Genomic DNA, 23729 nt, shown 5'->3' with positions numbered 1-23729 from the left:
GGAACAAAAAACCCCCTGTGCACTCAGCCTTAGTCTGGTTTACAGGAAATGCAAAGTGATGGCATATCCTAGATATATGCTATAATTTACTATCACAGGAAGAATCCAGGGATGCTTTTCACAAACAATTTTAGATCACAAGTTGCATATTAAATAACTGAAGTACAAAAGAAAATGTTTTTTTAAACCCATTTACTATGAGTATCTAAAATTTTGCTTTAACTTTATTAAGTGGTGGAAGAGTTGTACAAAAACTGGAGCACTGTTGCTACCATTCCCATCAATGTATCTCAATGTGACTCTTGTTGTAGTAAAGACAATTGTGTCTTTTTTGTGAAGTGACTATCTATGGCACTAGGAGAAGGCAGAGTAGTGAATGGTAGAGTAGGGAGGAGCGTATTTCCATTGCCTCAGATTTCATCTTATTTTGTATTACCTTTTAAAAGACTTGTCCAATTGGATGTAGATGTCTTCAGCTCTTCATTTCATTGGTTCAGATACATATGATGGAAGCAATTAAATAGAATGCGTCTTGGTAAAATCCATGATGGATATTCCAATGTTCCTTTCAAGAACTGTATCCATGGTAAAAAGCAAAGGCATAAGGTAAGACTTACTGATGCTGTTCACTGTGCAGTGTCTGTTTTATTTTTTTTTTAAATAATTTCTACCTTTTATTGTTTTTTAGATAGTATGCAGTTTGCTGCTTTACTACTTTTGAACAATAGTTTAGCATTATAATGGACAACAATCTTGTTGTAACTAAGACATCTTAGTTTCACAAATTGTTTGACCAGCAAGTCTGAGAACACTATTGAATAAGAGCACTCAGACCATGACTGCAGGACTGACGAAATATGAGCACAACACCTAAAAAGCACACTCATATGTCTGACTGATGTCTGCAGTAGTAATAAAAAATGTGCCCTATAGTGTGTAGGAGTCTGCTTTCTTATTGTAGGAATTAATGACCAAACAATCATCTATATATAAATAATTCCTAGCTATGAAATAGATGCATTGCCATCCCTTGAGGGTTTGAGTAAATCCTCATGCAAAAATAACACATACAAAATAAAATCAAGACAATTGATTTCTTTATGGGAAATCAATGACATTGTTATATAGTAACACGTAAAAAAAAAAAAAAAAAAAAAGTAAAGCAACGTTGCCTAAGGCAGAGATTGACACCATACGTAAATAGATATTTAAGGGGTTGTGCCAAGTTGACAATTTCTCACCTATCCACAGGATAGATTGATAGATCCAAACACTAGAACCTTCACTAATCACTAGAATGGGGGTCCTTGTACACCCATCTGCATGCAGCACTGGTTGTGCTAGTATATTACCACCCAAATCATCTCTATGAGACTGCTGAAAACAGTTGGCTACAGTGCTCTGTTATCTATGGTAGATAGCATGAATGGCATGGAAGCATGTCTGTATGATGGCAACTCCACCCAGACAGGAGTACAAGAAACACACATAGTCAGATCACCAAGCCAAACGTTGTCAACTTGGCACAACTGCTTTACTTGTCTAGTAATCTATGAAAAAATTGACAATTCCCAGTAATTTTCCAAGGGACTCTGGTTTAATCATTCCTGCACTAGGGAAATTGTATCAGAATCTTATTGACCTATATTCATCACCATACATAGTAGATTAGGAGTTCGTACACATTGACTCTTATCTATTGAGTCAGAAAGTTAAAGCTGATAACCAGGAAGGTATGTACAAAATAACTAGTAAATATAATGTTATTAATCTAACAACTTCATTTCCATTACATATTTTGATTGTTGTAATTTTTGTTATTATTTTAGACTTATATATTTAGTCTATAGATAATTGAATCTAGTAAATTAGTTTTTAAAAACATTATTCTAATGCTAAAGTGAGTTTTACGGTACATTATATACCCTTCAATGTTAAAAAAAATCCATACATGCCACCTATATACTATTACAGTACATCTGCAGTTTCAAACAAAAGTCCCTTTTCTATGTTTTGGTAATGGACCCGCAGCCTTTAAACTGATACTCAGTCCTATTAAGTCTCAGAGTCCATAACCTTGGTAATTACCTGAGAAGCACATCATTTACAATGACAGCCATTGTTCTCAAGCATTCAGGGAGATTGACGAAGAAAAGGAAGTAACTTCTAAAAGAGAAAAGTCAATGGCACAGGTTTCATTTTGTGATGCATCTGGGTCTTTAACTCTTGGAGAATGATACTCTACTGAAATGTTCTCAGATCCAGTCTGACTTCTGAATCACCCTGATCTCTGGAGAACGTACTGGCAAAGGCTTATCACAGCATGTTCACCACTGTAATATTGATCTGGAACACCACGCTCATTTGTTCATGTAAATTAAGGAACATTGAGTATCTTAAAAAGGATAAAAGTTCAAGAGTCTGTCATACCCAAGGAATGTCTTTTGAGACAAGTAAAGTTGCGAAGTTTCAATTGTTTTATTATCGGCGAGATACTTAAGTGTCGCCCTTTTAACCCAAAAGATAATGTGTTATTCCATTCCTTGTAGGCCACTGTGAGTCAAGGTATGCTATTCAAGTAGATACAATGCGTGAAATATTAAGCATAGAGACAATGCGGTATTATGTAAAATCCTTGCTAGTTGTAATAATAAGTAATAAAATAGCCGATAATATATGTTTATTTATAGGAGTTTGACAATTTGCTGCAAAAAGGAAACTAAATATTCATGATAATTGAAATTAGATACAATCTATAATACATTATAAGTGACAAATATGTAATACAATTATTTATGATCAATTTTTTAATTCATTTCAAGATAAACATTATTTTTTGTCTTCAACTTGCATTCCATGGGTCATTTATAGACTGCAGTACAAGGATACCATTAGATTAAAGGAGAACTGCTGCCCTACAAGTGCCCTTAATTCTTACCCTAACTCCTGTTATTCTGACCTCTAATAAGTGTATTTAAATCTAACAAAACTAATGTAATGACAGAAAGAGAAAATAATATCCTTCCATGTATAAAATAAACTTAGTGATATAAAAGGTCCTTGACCTTATTTTGCATTAAACATGCCTAACAATATTTAGCATTCATTCTTATTGTAGCTGTTATATGTTTTGCTTTATAATATATTCCATAGTGCTGTTTTGAAATGATTTGAGCTTTTGTCCCCAAACAAGCTCACAAAATAATTTTCCTTATCTGAAATCCATTCATAGGAAGCCGATTGGTCTCTTTCACTATGGAATCTGGGTGGGAACCTGAGGGTCAGTGCGCACAGAGTTTTATGGCGCTGATTTTGACGCTGAATCTGCCTCAAAATCAGCCTCCAAAAAAGCCTCTATCGGGAGGCTTTTTTTTGGAGGCTGATTTTGAGGCAGATTCAGCGTCAAAATCAGCACCAAAAAACTCAGTTTACACTGACCCTCAGATACCAAAAGAGAAAAACATTGTTGACAGTTAGGGTAGTCAAGATATGCCTTATCCAAGGGGGTATTCATGGTAGATACAATCCCATTTTAAAGACGGCCTAGATGGTTGGCAAAAAAGCAACTGCCTTTAAGGTTATATAATAATTAGCATAAATGATGTTTAGATATAGTTGTCGCTATAGGAACATTTGTTCATCCCCGACTCTTTAATGTGACAAATGTTAGTTTAACAACTGCTGCATTTGTACAATTGATATATATATATATATATATATGGTATAGTATACATGAAATTCCATGGAGAATTGTTAAACTTGAAGGGTCTTTTTTAACCTAAATAGCTATGTAAGTGCAACCCTAGATCTATCCCATGAACTGCTGTGCAAAACATCATACAGAATTATCTGACCCTACATGACATCCTAAAGGACTCGCCTGTTTATGCAAAAGTACACCGGAAACACTAAATTGTACCTTATATTGTTGAAACCTGATGACTTTTTAGAATCTGATAGGGCAGGAAAGCAAAGAGAAAAGAAATCTATTAGAAAGGAAAGGGAAAAAATGATTGACACTGCTCTATGAAATGAGAGGAGACATTTGCTGAAGGCAGGAATTACTGGAACATAATACACTGATACAGAAACATGCAGTGTTTCACTCATGGCTCTGATATGAAGCTAATGTATTTCAATTTTGATATGTGAAATAGAATGATTATTTCTGCTCCCACTGGAATGAATACTGCATCTCAAACCTGCTCTAGGAAGGGTCACCGCATTCGCCTCTGCATTCTCTTACTGTGAGCATCGTTCCATCTGGTTTCCATTTGCCGTATTTGGATTATGCATCTTACGTTATTTGAACTATATTAAACATTCTTAATAAAACAAAATGAATCATGTATGATGCATGACCCGAGAATGGCAAATAAAAATTCTATTACATAAGACATTTTTGCATACGATCCTGAAAGGAAGGCAGATGATACAGCCAGGACTAATTTCATATGAACACAGAGGAATAAATGTGTTTGGATTGTTATAGAAATGAAATGAGCAGCCATGGGTAGATGCTAGAACTATAAATAAGAGGGACGTCATCACCAGGAATTTGGTTTTTTTTTGGAAAGTTCAGTATGTATTATGTAGAAATGAATCATTTGTGTTGCGAAATATAGAATACTGCATAATAAAGAGTTTACAGATCATGTCCAAAAATACCCATACACTCATTATAAAGTGACATGTTTGCAGAATGTCAAAGGATGAATAATCATTTTAAATGTTAAAAATAATTTTTAGTTTATGTACAGAATTAAATATACATTACAGTTTCAATTATTTTATGCGCAGGGGAAGTAATTCTACATATTTTCGTAGTATACATTATTAGGTGATTTTGATGACTTGTATTAAAAACAGAAGGCAAAGTTTTCTCTTAACAATGTTGTAAATGAGTGTTAATACGGAACATCATCTTCAGCGTGTACTGTACATGTTGTATATGATTACCTATTAGCATGCAGAGGCGGCTACTCGTAGCTGGATACTTACAATTATATAACAATATGGCATGCTCTATTATAAAAGTAACATTTCTCTCGGTCTCCTTCTGGTTTATTGTGGCTGCCATTGCTGGTTACTGATAGTCCGGCTCTCCTGGCCAGTGTGAGTAAATCAGGAAGTCAGAAAAAAAATTGATTTACGTTACAGTGATGTGTGTATATATATATATATATATATATATATATATATATATATATATATATATATATATATATATATGTAATGTGTAGCCAGCAGGGAGTCTGCCTTTGCAAATAACAGTCAACCATATTCAGTGTATACAGTATGTGCTGAGTACAGATTTTCCTTTGCAATGCTTATTTAGGGCATTGCTAAAGAAAAACTTCAGGGCTGGCTTTGTAATAAAAGTTAACAAAACCACCTAATAAAAATATTTCCAAAATTCCTAAAATCACTTCCCCTGCTTATTAAGAAAAGAAACATTGAACTGACAGTTCCACTTTAATGCTGAGGCTACTTTATTTTGCATTACTTACAGTCTTTATTCTAGTCCCGAGCTGCAGTCACAATCCTACAGTTGTAAAAGTATAAATTACCCAACATTCTGCATGAATTTAATGTCTGCACAAGATCTGTTTATTTCCTGCAAAGTATAATTTTAACAACGTACTGTACAATAATCTGACAGAGAATCTAACAATGTAGAAATGTGTCTTATGACAAGTTTGTCTTCTGTTTCTAAAAACAACCAGCAGAGCTATTCCCATAGTCTAGTCTATCTTAAAGGTTTTAAGTGATAGATACAGAGAAATTTGTCCCAACAGATATGTTAAAATAATTTAATGTAAGACAACACTATAAGGAATTAAAAAGAATATCGCAACCCTTATCTATATCCGAGTAAAGACTACATCATTTCAGTCTAGATGGCTATAGTAATCCCATTTGGTTAGGTAATATTACACCTAATAATTACAATGTGGTGATGTCAAAGTCATATCTGCTCTGGGCCCATACCAGTTATCAATCATCTGTCAACATATGGCATAGAAGACAGACCTGACATCACTGCTTGATCATGGCACCAACTGGAATTATATCAATCATAGTCCCAGGGCCAAGAGCCATTAAAATGCAGGTTTTGTCTAAAAGGGAAAATATTCCTTCTAGTCTTCATGGTTAGGATCCACAAGATATCGCAATATCATTAATTTTTTCATAGAAATACTTTTTCCCATGGTTGAAGTAGATACATTTCACATTATGATATATCCTATTTATAATATATAGAAAATCAGCACAAAGTCATTGCTCGCTATGTGTTATAGTCTGGTGAGATTCATTCCCTGCTATGTCGTTTTCATATCTTGTGTGCAGATTTTGAAGCAGTCTATCTCACCGAGGTTTAGTGGGAGGATTGGGTACATTTTCAGCATTACAGTAATTCTAAAGCGACACATTTGTCTACATCGGCCTAACTTCTCAGTACCACAAATCCTGCAGTACAATAAGCGGCCTAGTTGGAAATGTCAGGCTGGAGATCACAGACGGGATTGGCACAAAAACCTTGCATATTGTATACACTTTTTAAACCTAGTTTCCATAATACCATATTGTTAAAAGAAACCCAGTGAAATATAGAAGACTGGTATGAATAATGCATTTGTCTCTTTTTTTTGACAGATACAAAAATGGGAAGTTTATCTTGGCCCACAGCTACTTTTATAACTGTTGTTGCTACTGTTTATTTGGAAGCAAAGACAACTCAGCCAGCAAAGTACACTAAAAAAGTGTATAATATGGAGATTGCCAATGATTTTGAGACTTCACTTGCGCCACCGACAGAAGAGACTGTTTTTACTGAATTGTCTGAGACAACTGACACCACTACGGAGATGGCCACTTTAAACCCTGATTTCAGAACTGCCACCACCCTGTACCCATTTGACAATTTTACTCTTGAAACAGCCGATTTCTTCTTTAACTGTTGTGATTGCTGTACACCCATGGCTGGGCCAAAAGGGGAACCTGGACCCATAGGGCTTCAAGGTAAATCAATCTATATGCAACTATGAAGGAGTGATGTAACTCATTAAAGAAGCACAGGTAAAGGAACTAGGCTCATAAAATGGTGCAGAAACTTATAGCAATTATTCAATTCAAGATCCCCTTGTTCCTATAGATAGTAAAAGCCAATGGCTCATAGCTGATTGAAATGGGATGGAAAGTACCAAAAATTAAACTCATATCTCTATGGTCTAATTAATGGGGGTCTGAACACTGGGATCCCCACCAATCATAAGAACAGGAGTTCTGATTCCCTCTCTTGAATGGAGTGGTAGTTACTTATGTGTGTTGCCACTCCATTCAGTTCTGTGAGCAGATAATCAAGAACTGTACTCACTTTTCCTCCAGCAGTCCCATATTGATGAATGAAGCAACAGTTCACATGTGCAACTGCTGCTGCATTGAAATGGGGGTACTTGGGGACCCTATTCTTGGAATTGGTGTTCCCAGAGGTTGAGCTCTCACCAATCAGACATTTGTCCCTTATGCTCTGAATAGGGAATATGTTTAGAGGGATCCTATCATTAAAACTCATTTTTTTCTGCCTTCAGAAAGGCTATTCTTCTCCTACCTTTAGATGTCTTCTCTGCACTGCCGTTTGGTATATAATCCAGTTTTCGTCGGTATGCAAATGAGTTCTCTTGCAGCATTGGGGATGGGCCCCAGCACTCAAACAGCACTGGAGGCATCCCCAATGCTGCGAGAAAACTCTCCAGCGCCTCCTCCATCTTCTTCAGTAATGGGTCTTTTTCACGTCTTCTTCCGGCGGAGGCTTCAAACTTCTAGGCCTCGGGCAAAGTCTACTGCGCATGCCCGCTGGCCACAAGAAAATGGCCACTTACACAGTTTTAATTATAGAATCCCTTTAACGAGGTTTTCCAGGATAAAAAGTTTTATATATTAGTCTCCCAGCTGGAAATCTCCAATGCATTGTCATGTCCTGGGCTCTTCACTGCGGCAGCTGACTAGCCTCAGTGGTCACGTGTGGTGGGACTTCCACTGGAAGAAAACAGCAGCAGGACCGGACTGTGCTGAGAGGACACTGGAGCACTGGGGACAGGTAAGTATGTTTTTTTCTCCTGGACAACCTCCTTTAATTCATAGTATCATTCCTTTAAAGTGTATCTAAACTTTTATGATAACTTACAACTCAGACCATTAAAGATTATGGAAAGGGGACACAGAAGGAGAAGGTTGAGCAGACAGACGTCATACAGATAAGGAGACTCAATTGTAGCTTTAAGTGACAGTTTTAGCTCCATAAAGAGCTGGATTTTCTGGTGAAATATTATTCACCTCTGTGGTGAGATAAATCACTCAACTGAAGCTGCAGCTGTTATCTCACTGCTTGTATTCCTCCCCCCTCCATAGCTTTCAATGAGCAGAGCTTTAATTGTACACACTATTGAGTATTCATTTAGTAACAGTGATCACTGTAGGTTTCTGGACTTCTCCATGTCTGTATATGACATATTGCACCTGGCAGAGCATCACAGAGAGTCTTTACCATAACAAGGGGACTCTTTTCCTGTTTTGAACCTTTTTTACTCACATTTTAAATGACAAAAGTAGTGAATTGCTTGTTAACCCTTGATTGATTTGCACTAAAAGGGGTTTTGTATAAGAGAAGCAATTGAATGGCAAATTAGCTTTACTACATCTGGTTCTCTTCAGTAAAACATTGCAGTCCTAGGACATGTCTGCATTCACTAATATGCAATATTTCCTTTCTTCTAGTTCATGAAATTCCTTTAAGTGCTTCTTCTTGTAGTTATGAAAGCTAATATTAAAGTTCAATTGATTATTACAAACACAATGCATTTTTCATGATGTGTAATTATTTTGCACTTTTTCCATTGCTTATTGACTGATAATTCAGATTGCGTTTTGTTATCCATTATTACAGTCCTTCTAAAACAAAGAGGGAAAAATACTCATAGATTTTTATTGGATCCACAAATCATTTGCAGAGAAGCAGCTTTCGAAGCACAGTGTTCTCAGGCCAAGCAAGATTTGAAGTCTTGCATATCGTAAACTATAGGGCAGCCTAATAAAAGGAAAGACTTTGTTGTTTCAGTTCATAGAAAATTACAAGTTGCTAATTTGTTTTTTCCCCACTGAGGTTGTGAACTATTTATGGGGCAATAATCGATGCATTTAAAGTGTTCTTACTATATAGAAGGTTAGAGGCTCACTCATATATTGACTAGCTTGGTGAAATGGATATGATACATTATTGTATAGGCTTATTAAATTTGCAATGGGCTGATATTACTTTTCTTATTGGAATTCCAAGATCATTGTGTAGGCCTGTATGTAATAGCTTTTGTCTACGGAAACTCTTGAAGATATATAAAAAATTAACTATTTACTCTGAAAATAGCCTTTAATTTGTAACTTTTTCTAAAAGAGTGTGAACGGTTCAGGTCATAAACAGGGGCTCAGGCGTGGGGTGCCAGAGGAACACCAATAAGCTATTCTGCTTTGGGCACGGTATTAAGAAAATGGGCTAGGACAGAAAAATGTAAGTTTGTTCCTGTTTAATCCCACCTGCCCCCATTAAAGGTACTCCAGTGATTTTTTTTTTTTTACTCATTCTGTTGTCTCAATCACCATCCTCTCAATACTAATAGGCTCTAGTCACAGTGTTCTTCCTTGTCCTGATTTCACCTTCTTCAGTGTGAGACACATGATCCCAGTGTGACTTTTTTTTTTATAGCATGGGTTGCTGTGAAAACAGGAGGTCTCCCTAAGATTCATAAATCCTTCCCTATGTCTTCTGTGAAAATGCCTTCCTGCTCTTCATCTGCTTCTCGCATAACATGATCCCTATAGTCCCCACCTCTCTCTATTACTGCCCATAGTAATCCCCTCTCTCACAGTAAGTCACCATGCGCCATCACCTTCACCAGTATTATCAGCAGCAGTTGGTGCATCTTCCAGGCCCTGTGATGACATCATACTCACAGTAAGGTCCTGCTAAGTCCCTTTTAGTATTCAGTCTACGGTGTTTTGCAAAACAGAAAACAGACATATAGCTTCACATTTTGAATCTACTTCAATGACTACCTTGGTTTGCCAAAATAAATATTGGAGTGTTGCTTTAATGGTCCCTATTTCAGTGCTACAGGGAGTTTAAGGGGGTGTTGTATGGTATTATGGGATTATTCCTCACTAAAGCCTTGCCCAATCAAATGCATCTGATGTAGCATACATTATCCATGTGGTGCGCTGCATTACAATGTATTTGAACATACAAGCACAGGTCTGTAATATGGTTTCTAATGCATCATGCCATGATTTATTTTCTGTCTGAATCTGTATGAATGAAAAGTCTGCATATGCCTCCATATAGAATGAAAGGCAGTAAAGCTCAAAGCATTTCTATTTACACTGTGTTATGACTCTGTGCAACTTGGAAGTTCGACAACAGATTAGAAAATGATGAATGACAACCACTGGTAATAGCCATAGCAGATCCTATAATGATAGTTGTACAGTAAGCATTAGTTGCAATCATTATAGATCCTATAATGATAGTTGTACAGCTTGGACTAGTAGCAGTCCTTTCAGATCCCATAATGATAGATGTACAGCAAGCATGAGTGACAGTCATAATAGATCACAAAGTAAAGTTTGTCCAGTTTTATGCATACTCTAAACTGGAAATGCTTCTAAAATATTCCTTCCCACCTCCCCTCTCTCCTACTCAGCTTAAATATCCATTTTATTACTCAAACTGCACCTGAATATAGAGAAAGAGCTGTAAGAATCCGGGATTGGACTGTTTTATTCTGCCTGGAGGAAATAGACGTGGTTGGAGGAATTTATTAAGACTGGTATTTCATACACCAGTCTTAAACATAAGTGCAGTGTGCAAATTTATTAACTTCTTAACTCCCAAGCCTAATAAGTTTTTTGAATGGTTTGCTACTAAAAAACATTGATTTTAGGTCTCGATATTCTGAGACACAGCTTTTTTATGTTTTTTTTTTTTGAGTTACATAAGGGCTTATTTGTGGGCGAGTTGAAGTATTCATTTCCGGTTACTTTTTTTGACACATACAACTTTTTGATTGCTTTTTAATAATTTTTTTTTTATGTGGCGGGATGAACGAACAATACAATATTGGCATTTTTTTTTATTTCAGGGAAAAATTATGCAATCATTTTATAGGACGGCTTGTTGCAGCTATGGTGATATCAAATATATGTGGTTTTATCATATTAATCCTTGAAATCATGACAAATATCTGAATATGCAATAACTTTCTTAGTATTTTTTTTATAGTTTTTTTTTTTTAGGTTGGCAGCCATAGGGAGTCATTGTTACGTCCCCAACTGACTTAGCACCATGCTAAGGGGGTCAATGGAACTCAGTTGTACTGACAAACACCTTTGTTACCTATGGATGTTATTTGATGCATCTTTGGTTGTCCTTGCAGCAAAAATATGAAATCTCTGCCTGCTGGGATTAAGTGTAGTTTTCTGCTATAATTTTTTTTAATATCAGTTTCTACCATGATCGAAAATCTATTGGTCCATGGGAAACTCCTTTTGCTAAACCCCACCACCCAACTTGATACTTTCCAAAGGGGAACAGTGGTTAAAAAGTAGCAAGATATAGTGAAAATCTAGAATTTTTTGTATGACATAAAAGTTGTGTAAAACCTTTGATACATTCTCCACAAAATCTATGGTGTGAGGGTTAGGCATAACACAAGAAGTATTGAAAGCATTTACTATAAAGAAGTTGCATTTCTAGCTTATTTTAGCATACCTTTTCTATTACATACAATGCCATACTCTGTGAGCAGGATTCTTCAAGGTGACTGCTATTTGTTTCTTGGTCTTGTCTTTGGAAGGTGATTTTGACTATGTATTGATTTCATTCCTCTGGATCAAATGACGTTAATGGTGTCTGTGAACTGTCAGATGATTTTCTATCATTGAAAACCACTATGTTAATTTTGATTCAAGCAAGGCTTTTCATTCTATTGACGTTGTCAACAAAATAAATTGCACTTTCTTAAATGAGCTTGTAAGATATATTTAACTCTTTGTATTTTGCAGGTCCCAAAGGAGACACTGGGGACATGGGATTGCCAGGACCACATGGAGCAATTGGTCTCCAAGGCCCAAAGGGTTATAAAGGAGACAAAGGTGTGTAAGAATGACATTATATTGATTTTGTTTCAATCTAATGGAAGAAGAAAATGGAAAAATATGTATAGCAAACTGCAGTTAAAATACCATTAAAATGAAGCCTGATGCTCCGTATTTACACAGTTATATAAAGTTCTTAAAATATGACTTGTTAGAAACCACAAAGCCATAACCTGCTCCTTTTCTGACCCTCATCAGTGCTTAAAGTGGTTCTTATGTAAAAGAAAAAAAAACATTTTCCAATGATTTTATACCTCTGTATGTGGTAAAGTATAAACTTAGCTGTGTCAGTCCACATACTGACAATTGAATCTCCATCCCTGGGACAAAGTGACACTCCTTTTCATCCCAAAAGGCCTCCAAGAAACATGCATTTTCCTATTTCCAGCACTCCCATTGAAGAGAATGGAGTGGGGGCACACACACTGCATACACCAATCTCAACAGCGGTAACACGCCCTGGTTATGGCATAAATTGCTGATCAGTGGGAGACCAACCACTGAGACCCCTGGTCAGCAATTTATTCTCTATCCTATCAATAGAGTTAATAATTTTAAAAACAAACCTATACTCACCTAACTGATCACCCAGTCCTTCAATCCGGCTACTGGTGGTCTCAACCTCCTTCTCCCATCTGGACATAGTACAAACACCTTAAGGGCCCGTGCACACGGAGTTTACGTGCGCGCATTTTAGCATAATACACATGTATAGAATACTCGTGTAAAAATAGCAGTCCCATTGACTTGAATGGAAATTTTTACACATGTAAAAAACGCATCAAAAACGCACCGAAAAAGCGTTTTTTGACGATTTTTTACGCGTGTAAAAATTTCCATTAAAGTCAATGGGACTGCTATTTTTACACGAGTATTCTATACACGTGTATTATGCTAAAATGCGCGAACGTAAACTCCGTGTGCATGCGCCCTAAGGCTGAGGCCCCATGTTGCGGAAATGCAGCGTTTTTGTTGTAGATTTTGTTGTGTTTTTTTTTTATGCCAAAGCCAAGCATGGCTACAATAGGAATGGGAAATATAGAGGAAGCTCTACTTCTACCTTCTGCTCAATCCACTCCTGGCTTTGGCTCAGAAAACCGCAACAAAATCTGCAACAAAAAAAGGCGCATTTCCACAATGTAGGGTCTTAACCTAAGAAAGTCTTTTGTTGGCTGGGAGACTTTTTTTTCCACGTGGATTCTGAGGCAGATTCAGCGTCAAAATCAGCGCCAAAAAACTCTGTGTGAATGAACCCTAAGGCTGAGGCCCCACATTGTGGAAACGCAGCTTTTTTTGTTGCAGATTTTGTTGCGTTTTTTTGAGCCAAAGCTAAGAATGGCTACAAATGGAATTGGAAATATACAGGAAGTCTTTATACTTCTAACTTCTGCTCAATCTAGTCCTGGTTTTGGCTTAAAAAAACGAAACAAAATCTGCAACAAAAAAAGCTGCGTTTCCGCAAGGTGGGGTCCTGGCCTAAGGGTCCATTCACAGGAGGAAAATGATGAGGAATTTGGTGTGGAATTTCAGAGCTGAAAAAAAGCCTCCCAATAACTTTTTATTCCGCTAGTGGAATAAAATGGACCCTTAGGGTCCATTTACACAGTTTTTTGGCAAGGAAGAAAAAGTCCGCTTCAGTTTTTTTTATCCTCCAACACAGTGTATGGACCTTGAAAAAAACGCTAGCGGTTTCTCTATGCATTTTTTGCCAATTCCACGTGGATTTTCCGCTTCCCTTTGACTGCGTTGCTTTTCGCAGGCGCAATCCGCCTGAAGGAAGCTTTTTTTCCGCCAGCGGAAAAAAAAAAAAGCTAGTGGAACCCGTAGAACTCTATGGTGAGGCGTTTTTTCCACGTGGATTTTGACATGGATTCAGTTTTTTAGCTGTGTTTTGCTATTTGGGGACTTAGCCTTAATTTCTCCAAATCTCTGTAAACTAAAAAAAAACAGACACACGTCTTCTCATTGGCTGCTATGGGTAATTCTTACACTTTTATTTATTTATTTTTTTACTTAGAACATTTTTTTGCATTAGTCTCAATGTTTTTGTGTTTTTCTTCCTTATGAATGGAGCTTTGCTATAATAGAAAATAAGATGGTAACAAGCGATGTGTGCAGGCTAAGCAGCTTACATTTAGTCTTCCTTTCTTTATTGATTGTAAGGCTTCTTGAAGTGTTACAGAACTTTTAAGCACTATAGTAATTTCATGGCCGTCGGTGCCATTGGATAGAGTTCTGTACTGTGGGACAATGTTAATGCAGATGTTTATGTGTAGGTGAGAAAGGTGAACACGGTGACCAAGGAGCTAGTGGAATTCCCGGATTCCCAGGAAAGCCGGGAGAAGCAGGTAATGATAATGCATGATGCACAATTATGTTTGTCTGTTTCTCATTCTACATCTCTTGTAATGAAACTCTGCTCTGTTGACCTCTGTTCAAATTGATTCTGTTGAAGGAGAAACGATCTCCTCTGAGATCTGTCAGATACATACATACTGCAGGTAGCAGTCAGGCATACGCTGATAGTCGCCTGTGTGACTAGAGAGCAAACATGTGCTTCTGCTTAAGAAATGCTGTTTAAATAATTGATTTAACCCATTGGCTGCCAGGGAAAGGCCCTAAACAGATTGTTACACTTGTTCCCTCTGGCAATGAATGCGGTATGTGTTCTTGATAACTGTATAGCAATTATAGAAACACAGATGCTGTTCGAGTCTGGTGCTAAATTTTGTGGTAGTTAAATACATTTTAATTACTGCAGTCTTACAGAATGTGTACACTCATCACTGGAGGAACAGGACACACTTAATAACATATACGCTTCACTGCCAAGTGGAACATTCTAATTTGGGAAAGTTATGGTGAATTAATGGAATAAATTCTTGTTTAAGGTTGCTAGGAAGGATCCTACATAGCTGTTGAGAGGTAGACTATATGTGATTGTATCCATGTCTTATCGAAAAGAGACAGAAAATAACTTCTCCGCTTATCTTTTAATGTCGAGGACATCACCAAAACCTAGTCGTCCAATATGATACATGTTAACTATGAGACAATGATTTATGATGGATACTGCATGTCTGGGTTGTGGATGATTTCCTACTGCAGTCATTGCAATAAACAAAAGAATTTTCTTGAGGTGTCCATATACATTAAGCCTTATTCACATGTACTTTTGCAATTTTATGGTTCGATTTTATGGTTCATCATCAATTTCAGAAAAGAATTGTTAGGAAATTGCTAGGACAGCAATTCCCCAGTAGCTGCTGGAAACCCTGGGAAAGGGGCACAAGCGACAGTGAGCCCTAAGCTGAAACCCCCCACTGTCCTTTCCTGCTTGCCTGGTCCTATCCTATGTAATAGGCAGCAGCTGGGCAATGGGCCCTTCTTATTTACGTGAAAACACAAAACGCAGGCAAGACAAACAACAACAAAGGGAGGTCAGCTAGCCAGGGGGCCAGTAACAGTCGAGCAATGCAGTGCTAAATAGAAGTCCAAAAGAATAGTCAAAAGGGAAAGCCAGAGGTCAAGAATCAGAATACAAGAATAAACAGCGAGAGAAAAGCCAGCACGCACAAGGCAATAGCAAGCACCAATGTGAATGTGAGCCAAGACTAAATAGGAAGGAAGAACCCACCCTGGAGTTGATAGGTGGACAGGCTGTCAATCACACGGCAAGACTAGAATTAAACATTTCATGAACAGAGGCATACAAGGGCAGAAGGCAAGTGTGTGGGAAATTCAATTACAGAACTACAGCCGTGTTCACACAGTGCAACAAAAAACTCTAATCAAGGAACCAAACTGCACACGCCTCCTTCACAAGTGAGGCTTCAGCCTTAGGCCCCATTCCCACGTAAACACATGTCAGAGCGCTGTAAAACAGAATCCCATTGACTTCAATGGGTGCCGTCTTGTACGCGCTACACATTGAAATCAATGGGTTAAAAAGCCTCCCATTGATTTCAATGTGTAGCGTGCGTAAGACGGCACCCATTGAAGTCAATGGGATTCTGTTTTACAGCGCTCACTCTGACACATGTTTACGTGGGAATGGGGCCTAAGGCTGAAGCCCCACTTATGAAAATCGCAGCATGTCAATTATACCTGTGGAAATACTGGTGCTTTCCCTATAGTTATATTAAGGGCAGAAAGTCTGCAGAGAACAACTCTGCGTTTCCGCTGCATTTCGCTACGTGGGACCTTAGTCTAACTTACACTTGTATAACTCGCTTGTGAAAAGTCGAAAAGTCCATTTTTGGAGCAAGAGAGAGCCTGGTGTCAAGATGCATCACATTATCAAAAGTCTATTCCAGAAAACTTGTATAGATGTATTGATGAAAAGCGCTGTGGGGAAAAACCACAATGTGTTTCCGCCGTGGTGTTTCCCACAACATTTTTTCGCTGCAGCCCAATATGTGCGGTTTTAGCCTTAAGAATTCAACAGTTGTAAACCTCTGTGTGAACTCCATCTTAAAAAAGTTCTATGTGCACCACTAACACACTATGCTATACCTAGTTGAGGCTCTGATCAGCTGGTGGAAGACACAGGGAATCTCTTTAGGTCTTTTTGGGGTCTCTTTGTCATGTATAACCTCTTCTGCTGGGCACTAGGAAGAATAATGTTGATATTTATTTAATAAGATGTGTGTATAAAATGTGTCATAACTTGTGTGGGTCCTCTTACCTCCATTAGAGACAGATTTAATGCAAAATGTAGCCACATATATCCATGGTTCTCTCTCCTTAAACCTTGAGGAATTATAGATACAGTCAAGATTGAATAGTTATTTCTGTAAGGTCTTAAGATTAGCATTTAGAAATCCTTGGCCATGCGTACCCCCTCTCTACTCAGATGATCCATGGACAGCTGCCTCCAATGGTGGAACTAATGTCAGAGGACCTATGTTCTCTTGATAGTTGTAGGTCCCAGAAGTGTGACTGCCCCATCCGATATCTTGCCAGTAGAGATGAGCGAGTAGTGTTCGATCGAGTAGGTGTTCGATCGAATACTATGGTATTCGAGATACTCGTACTCGATCGAACACTACTAGCTGTTCGAAGTTTAAGGTTCGATGCAGAACCAGCGTTGATTGGCAGAATGCTATACATTGCCAATCAACGCTGGTCCTTCTCTTACCTTTCCAAAGTCTTCTCTGCGCTACGTCCCCACATCTTCTTCCAGGTGGAATTCACTCTGCCTAGGCATCCGGCCTAGGCAGAGCCAACTGCGCATGCGCGAGCATGCACGCGCAGTCGGCTCTGCTCAGGCGCGCCCTGATGCCTAGGCAGAGTGAATTCCACCCGGAAGAGGACGCGGGGACCCTGCGCCGGGAGAAGACTTCAAGCAGAATCCAGCCCGACCGTCACTCGTGGACTTGGTAAGTATGATTTTATTGAATGTTGCCTACCCCTGAAACGAGCATTTTTCCCCCCATAGACTATAATGGGGTTCGAAATCCGTTCGAACAGTCGAACAGTGTTCGGCTGTTCGAATCGGATTTCGAACCTCGGACATTTTAGTGTTCGCTCATCTCTACTTGCAACAGCGAAAGCGTTATGATTTTTGGTTTCTTGCTAAACACATCTTGATAACATTATAATTTAAGTATTTTTGTCTCACTTCACTGCATCAGTCCAACAACTTGTAGATGCCAGAATGGTTGCTCTTTGCTCTAAGCTGTTAATACAGTTCAGTAACAGCTAATTACATATGTTCGATAACGGCGTTTAGCACTTAAAACCTTCTAATGATATACTTAACTCAGGGCACCTCCTGTGACTTTTCATTATTTTCATTGGAATGGTAACCACCCACAACATTTTTGCAACTTTTTGAGATATTTTAGAGACATGCTAATTGCTGTAATTGAAAATCTTTCCTTTAGCACCTTAAAACAACATAGAATTATTTTAAGTTTAGCAACTTCTAAAGAACTAATAGGGGAAAAGATTCATACTTACAGGTTACTGTTTCTCATGTCTATATAGTCACATATTTGCAAAATAAATATAAAAAATTATAGGGTAGAATTACTATACCTTATAGGATATGTTTCTGGTATTCCAGGCATTTGATGCAAAAAAAAAAAAAAAAAAAAAAAAAAAAAAAGACTTAAAAATCTGCTTTTCCAGCATCACTTTCCCTAAAAGATTGGTGTGGCGAAGGCGGTTAAGGAGCGGGGTCGATGGCATCAGCATCAGAAATCTGGCATAAGTGATAGACGTCCAGACGCATAGCCTGGCAGAGGGTGCGCCTCATTTATGATGCAAGGAAAGCCAGTCTTCAGAAATATGCCCCTATATGTTTATATGGGGTCACCCTTATAGAACCTTGCATTGCTTTTTTTTTTTCAGCAGCATTGAAAATGCAGCTTTTCCTCTGGATTTTTTCTGCAATGTGTGGATGGGATCAGCCAGAATCTTGTCCACATTGCGCATACTGTAAACACTGCATTTTTTGAACATGGGGCTTCAGCCGAATATGGGAATATCCAAGACAATTGCAAAGGATTAGCAGTAACCAGAGAATTAGTAAAAAACAGGATAAATTTTAAGAACAGAGAACCCAAATAAAAACAAAATCACTGTCTCAATGTGAGGTTTAAAATGAAGGCACCACCAAGCGGAAATGCAGTGTTTTTGGGGAAGCATAGCATAAAAACCATTGTATTTTAGGCTAGTGCCCCACATTGTGAAAACACAGCATTTTGGCTGCGATAAAAATCACCATGTATTACAGTAGCTGCAAAGTGGATGGGATTCTGGCTAAGCCCAGTCACACATTGCAGAAAAAATCTGCAGCAGAAATGATGCAATTTGAAACAACTGGCGTTTTCCTTATATGTATAATAGAAGCAGAAAGTCTGCAGAGCAAAACACTGTGGACTTTTTGTGGGAAATGCAGTGAAAAAAAGCAAAGTGTATCTGCGGCTAAGGCCCCACGTTGTGTAAACGCAGCTTTTTTGTTGCAGAATTTGTTGCTCTTCTTTGAGCCAAAGCCAAGAATGGCTACAAAGGAAATGGGAAATATATAGGAAGCTCTTATACTTCTCCCTTCTGCTCAATGCGCTCCTTACTTTGACTCAAAAAAACGCAACAAAATCTGCAACAAAAAAAGCTGCTTTTACGCAATGTGGGAGCTAAGGCAAAGGCTGCACGGGCTGGAACCGCCGCACTAAAGAGCTGCGTGAACTCATTGCGGTTCTTCCCGCAGCGCTTTGAACAGAATGTTCACTGAGTTTTCCTCTGTGGACTTTCTGTTACAAATATATCTATAGGAAAGCCTCTGGCGTTTCCGTAGATATAATTGACATGCTGCGATTTTCAAAACCGCAACCGTTATCAGTCATTGTTAGAGGATTGTATCCAGAGCAGATTCAATAATATTGCCACAAACATTGCCTGTATTATTCCGGTAGAAAACCAGTCTCCATCTGGTGCTATCAGATTATTACTTTCATGCTCAAAGGGGGCCCTGTATAGATGACAGCTGACACCAGATTGGTTGCTATTGCCAACTGCCTCATTTTACTTGCTCTGACTGGCTGAGCAGACCCAGCCAGAGGGGTACTACAGACTGCCTACAGACTGGTACAGACTACAGACTGCCTACAGACTGTCTACAGACTACAGACTGGTACAGACTACAGACTGCCTACAGACTGGTACAGACTACAGACTGCCTACAGACTGTCTACAGACTACAGACTGGTACAGACTACAGACTGCCTACAGACTGGTACAGACTACAGACTGCCTACAGACTGTCTACAGACTACAGACTGGTACAGACTACAGACTGCCTACAGACTGGTACAGACTATGGACTGTCTACAGACTGGTACAGAATACAGACTGCATACAGACTGGTACGGACTATAGACTGTCTACAGACTGGTACATACTACAGACTGCCTACAGACTGGTACATACTACAGACTGCCTACAGACTGGTACATACTACAGACTGCCTACAGACTGGTACAGACTACAAACTGCCTACAGACTGGTACAGACTACAGACTGCCTACAGACTGGTACATACTACAGACTGCCTACAGACTGGTACATACTACAGACAGCCTACAGACTGGTACATACTACAGACTGCCTACAGACTGGTACATACTACAGACAGCCTACAGACTGGTACATACTACAGACTGCCTACAGACTGGTACAGACTACAGACTGCCTACAGACTGGTACAGACTACAGACTGGTACATACTACAGACTGCCTACAGACTGGTACATACTACAGACAGCCTACAGACTGGTACATACTACAGACTGCCTACAGACTGGTACATACTACAGACAGCCTACAGACTGGTACATACTACAGACTGCCTACAGACTGGTACAGACTACAGACTGCCTACAGACTGGTACATACTATGGACTGTCTACAGACTGGTACAGACTATGGACTGTCTGGTACAGACTACAGACTGCCTACAGACTGGTACGGACTATAGACTGTCTACAGACTGGTACGGACTACAGACTGCCTACAGACTGGTACAGACTACAGACTGCCTACAGACTGGTACGGACTACGGACTGTCTACAGACTGGTACGGACTACAGACAGCCTACAGACTGGTACAGACTACAGGCTGGTACACACTACAGACAGCCTACAGACTGGTACAGACTACAGACTGGTACAGACTACAGACTGCCTACAGACTGGTACGGACTACGGACTGTCTACAGACTGGTATGGACTACAGACAGCCTACAGACTGGTACGGACTACAGACAGCCTACAGACTGGTACGAACTACGGACTGTCTACAGACTGGTATGGACTATGGACTGTCTACAGACTGGTATGGACTATGGACTGTCTACAGACTGGTACGGACTATGGACTGTCTACAGACTGGTACGGACTATGGACTGTCTACAGACTGGTACGGACTACAGTCTGTCTACAGACTGGTATGGACTATGGACTGTCTACAGACTGGTACGGACTATGGACTGTCTACAGACTGGTACGGACTATGGACTGTCTACAGACTGGTACGGACTATGGACTGTCTACAGACTGGTACGGACTATGGACTGTCTACAGACTGGTACGGACTATGGACTGTCTACAGACTGGTACGGACTATGGACTGTCTCCAGACTGGTACGGACTACGGACTGTCTACAGACTGGTGCGGACTATGGACTGTCTACAGACTGGTACGGACTATGGACTGTCTACAGACTGGTACGGACTACAGACAGCCTACAGACTGGTAGACATAGCAAACTTAAAGTGACAGCTATGAGCAGTGCTGCACTGAAGAGAACAACGGATGCAAATATGAGAGGCAGTTGCACAGATATTGAGATTCCTAACACATTCTAGTAATACTAGAAGGCAGATAAAGAAATAAAGGGTTTGTTAAATGGATCATGAGAGATTACAACTGCATATCCATCATGGTTACTGTTAAAAAAAAAAAATCCATAATGCCATAAAAAAGCTATAATACCAATGTGAACAGAGAACAGAGTACTATACGTTAGTGAATACTAAGTACTGTATGATATGTGCCAAAAAAACCCCTAAACAACTAGCGAAAATCAACAGTAAATTGGTATCTGTGAATATGTCTATTCTTTATCTGCTATCAAGCCAGATAAGAAAATGAGGCCTCATTGGTATCTCTTAGGCTAAGACTACGTGGCAACATTAAGACCACAATTTCACTATACTAAATGGCAACTAACAATAGTGAATGTGCTAATAATTAAATCCAACAGGTCTGGATTTCTGTCGAGAAGTTTTCTTGTGGTCACTGTAACATTAGGCACAACCAATTACCTTTACTATCATTAGTTATGATATCGCAGTATGACATTACAGTATTATATTGTGTTGCCATAAATCACTGTGCAGCCCTAGCAGTAGCTAAGAACAAAACAACTAACATAGACCTTTTATATCTGCATTTCTAGGTGAGATTGGACCCAAAGGTGAAAAAGGAAATATTGGACTTCCTGGTGTAAAAGGACAAAAAGGAAGCAGAGGCGAATTATGTGAAAATGGCACAAAAGGGGACAGAGGTGAAAAAGGAGAACAAGGCTTAAATGGCATTGATGGGGAAAAAGGAGATAAGGGTGAAAAGGGGGATTTAGGAGATAAAGGCAATTGTGGAGATGTTGGAGAAAAAGGAAATATAGGAGAAAATGGGGAAAGAGGATTAAAAGGTGACAAAGGTATTAAGGGTGATGCAGGGCTGAATGGTATGAAAGGCTTTCAAGGAGAAACTGGAGAAAAAGGAGAACCAGGACAAAAGGGGGATAAAGGTGAGATCGGACCTATTGGTTTAACAGGTCCACCTGGTCCAAAGGGAAATTTTGGCCTAAAAGGAGTTAGAGGTCTTCCCGGAAAAAGAGGTTCTAGAGGCCTCAAAGGGTCTAAAGGTGATAATCACAAACCCATAAGGTCTGCTTTCACTGTGGGTCTATCAAGACCTTTTCCTGCCCCTAATGCTCCTGTAAAGTTTGATAGAATATTGTACAATGAACAAGATGAGTACAACCCTACGACAGGTAAATTTAACTGTACAATTTCAGGAACCTATGTGTTTGCATTCCATGTGACAGTCAGGGGGCGCCCAGCTAGGATTAGTATTGTTGCTCAAAATAAAAAGATGTTTAAGAGCCGTGAAACTCTGTATGGCCAAGAGATAGATCAGGCGTCAGCAATGCTGGTCTTGAAGTTAAGTGCTGGGGACCAGGTTTGGTTAGAGGTTTCGCGGGACTGGAATGGTATTTATGTGAGCAATGATGATGACAGCATATTTACAGGATTTCTATTATATCCAGATGATGCTGTGGAAACACTAGCATAATAAGAATCAGAAATATAATAATGCTCGCGTTTTTGGCTAAATTTTAGTGTCAATTAAATTAAACGTGATCCTTTCTTAATATTTAAAATTAACATTTATTTCTCATGACTCAATAATTAACGGTGAGAATTCTGGAAACAGTCACTTCATTTATTGAGGATGTGGACCTCAAGAATCCATAGAATCTAATATGTAATCCAGCATACAGTATATGATGTGTATTTTCAGTTTTATGTTTCCAAATGAGTATTTGAGCCGTGGATAGAATAAAACTATGAATATGTTTCCACAACTGCTCAAATGTATGTATGACTTAAAATAATTGAAATAAACGTGTGGAAAGAATTCTATGTACATTTGTCCTTTGTTACTAATTAAAGTGTTAATGAATCCTAATCACGTTCTATCAGGAAGTATACCATATATTAGTATTTGCCCATAAAATATATTTGTACGTTATTTATAAGCTCTCTCAAAATATTGGCTAATATATACCTCTTAATCAGTGAATCAACACAGTACCACAGCCATAAAGTGACATGCCACATGAAGCTCTGCTGACATTATCACTACAGAGCTCCAAACCTCCTCTGATATTAACATCAGCACAAAAACTGAGCCCTGGGAACGACGTCATGGCATGTGATTCCATGGCAAA

General features: G+C 38.8%; 1 protein-coding gene across 1 annotated transcript; it reads left to right on the top strand.

The window, feature by feature from the left end:
* Nucleotides 1-6665: 6665 nt before the first annotated feature.
* On the top strand, nt 6666-23071 carry OTOL1 (otolin 1). The gene is made up of 4 exons (XM_075269560.1): nt 6666-7023; nt 12115-12204; nt 14484-14555; nt 22173-23071. Exons 1-4 carry the CDS (start codon nt 6666-6668, stop codon nt 23069-23071), a joined length of 1419 nt encoding a protein of 472 aa, XP_075125661.1.
* The last annotated feature ends 658 nt before the right edge of the window (nt 23072-23729 follow it).

Source organism: Leptodactylus fuscus, chromosome 3 (genome assembly GCF_031893055.1).
Source record: "Leptodactylus fuscus isolate aLepFus1 chromosome 3, aLepFus1.hap2, whole genome shotgun sequence".
In the NCBI taxonomy this organism is placed as follows: Eukaryota; Metazoa; Chordata; class Amphibia; order Anura; family Leptodactylidae; genus Leptodactylus; species Leptodactylus fuscus.
Note: the sequence above shows the minus strand (reverse complement) of the source record. Positions and strands in the feature narration are given on the sequence as shown.

Excerpts from the sequence above, each read along its gene's own strand:
- OTOL1 (XM_075269560.1), top strand. The coding sequence starts at position 6,666 with ATGGGAAGTTTATCTTGGCCCACAGCTACTTTTATAACTGTTGTTGCT. Across the intron at positions 7,024-12,114 it reads TGGACCCATAGGGCTTCAAG|GTCCCAAAGGAGACACTGGG; the intron begins GTAAATCAATCT and ends TGTATTTTGCAG. Across the intron at positions 14,556-22,172 it reads AGGAAAGCCGGGAGAAGCAG|GTGAGATTGGACCCAAAGGT; the intron begins GTAATGATAATG and ends CTGCATTTCTAG.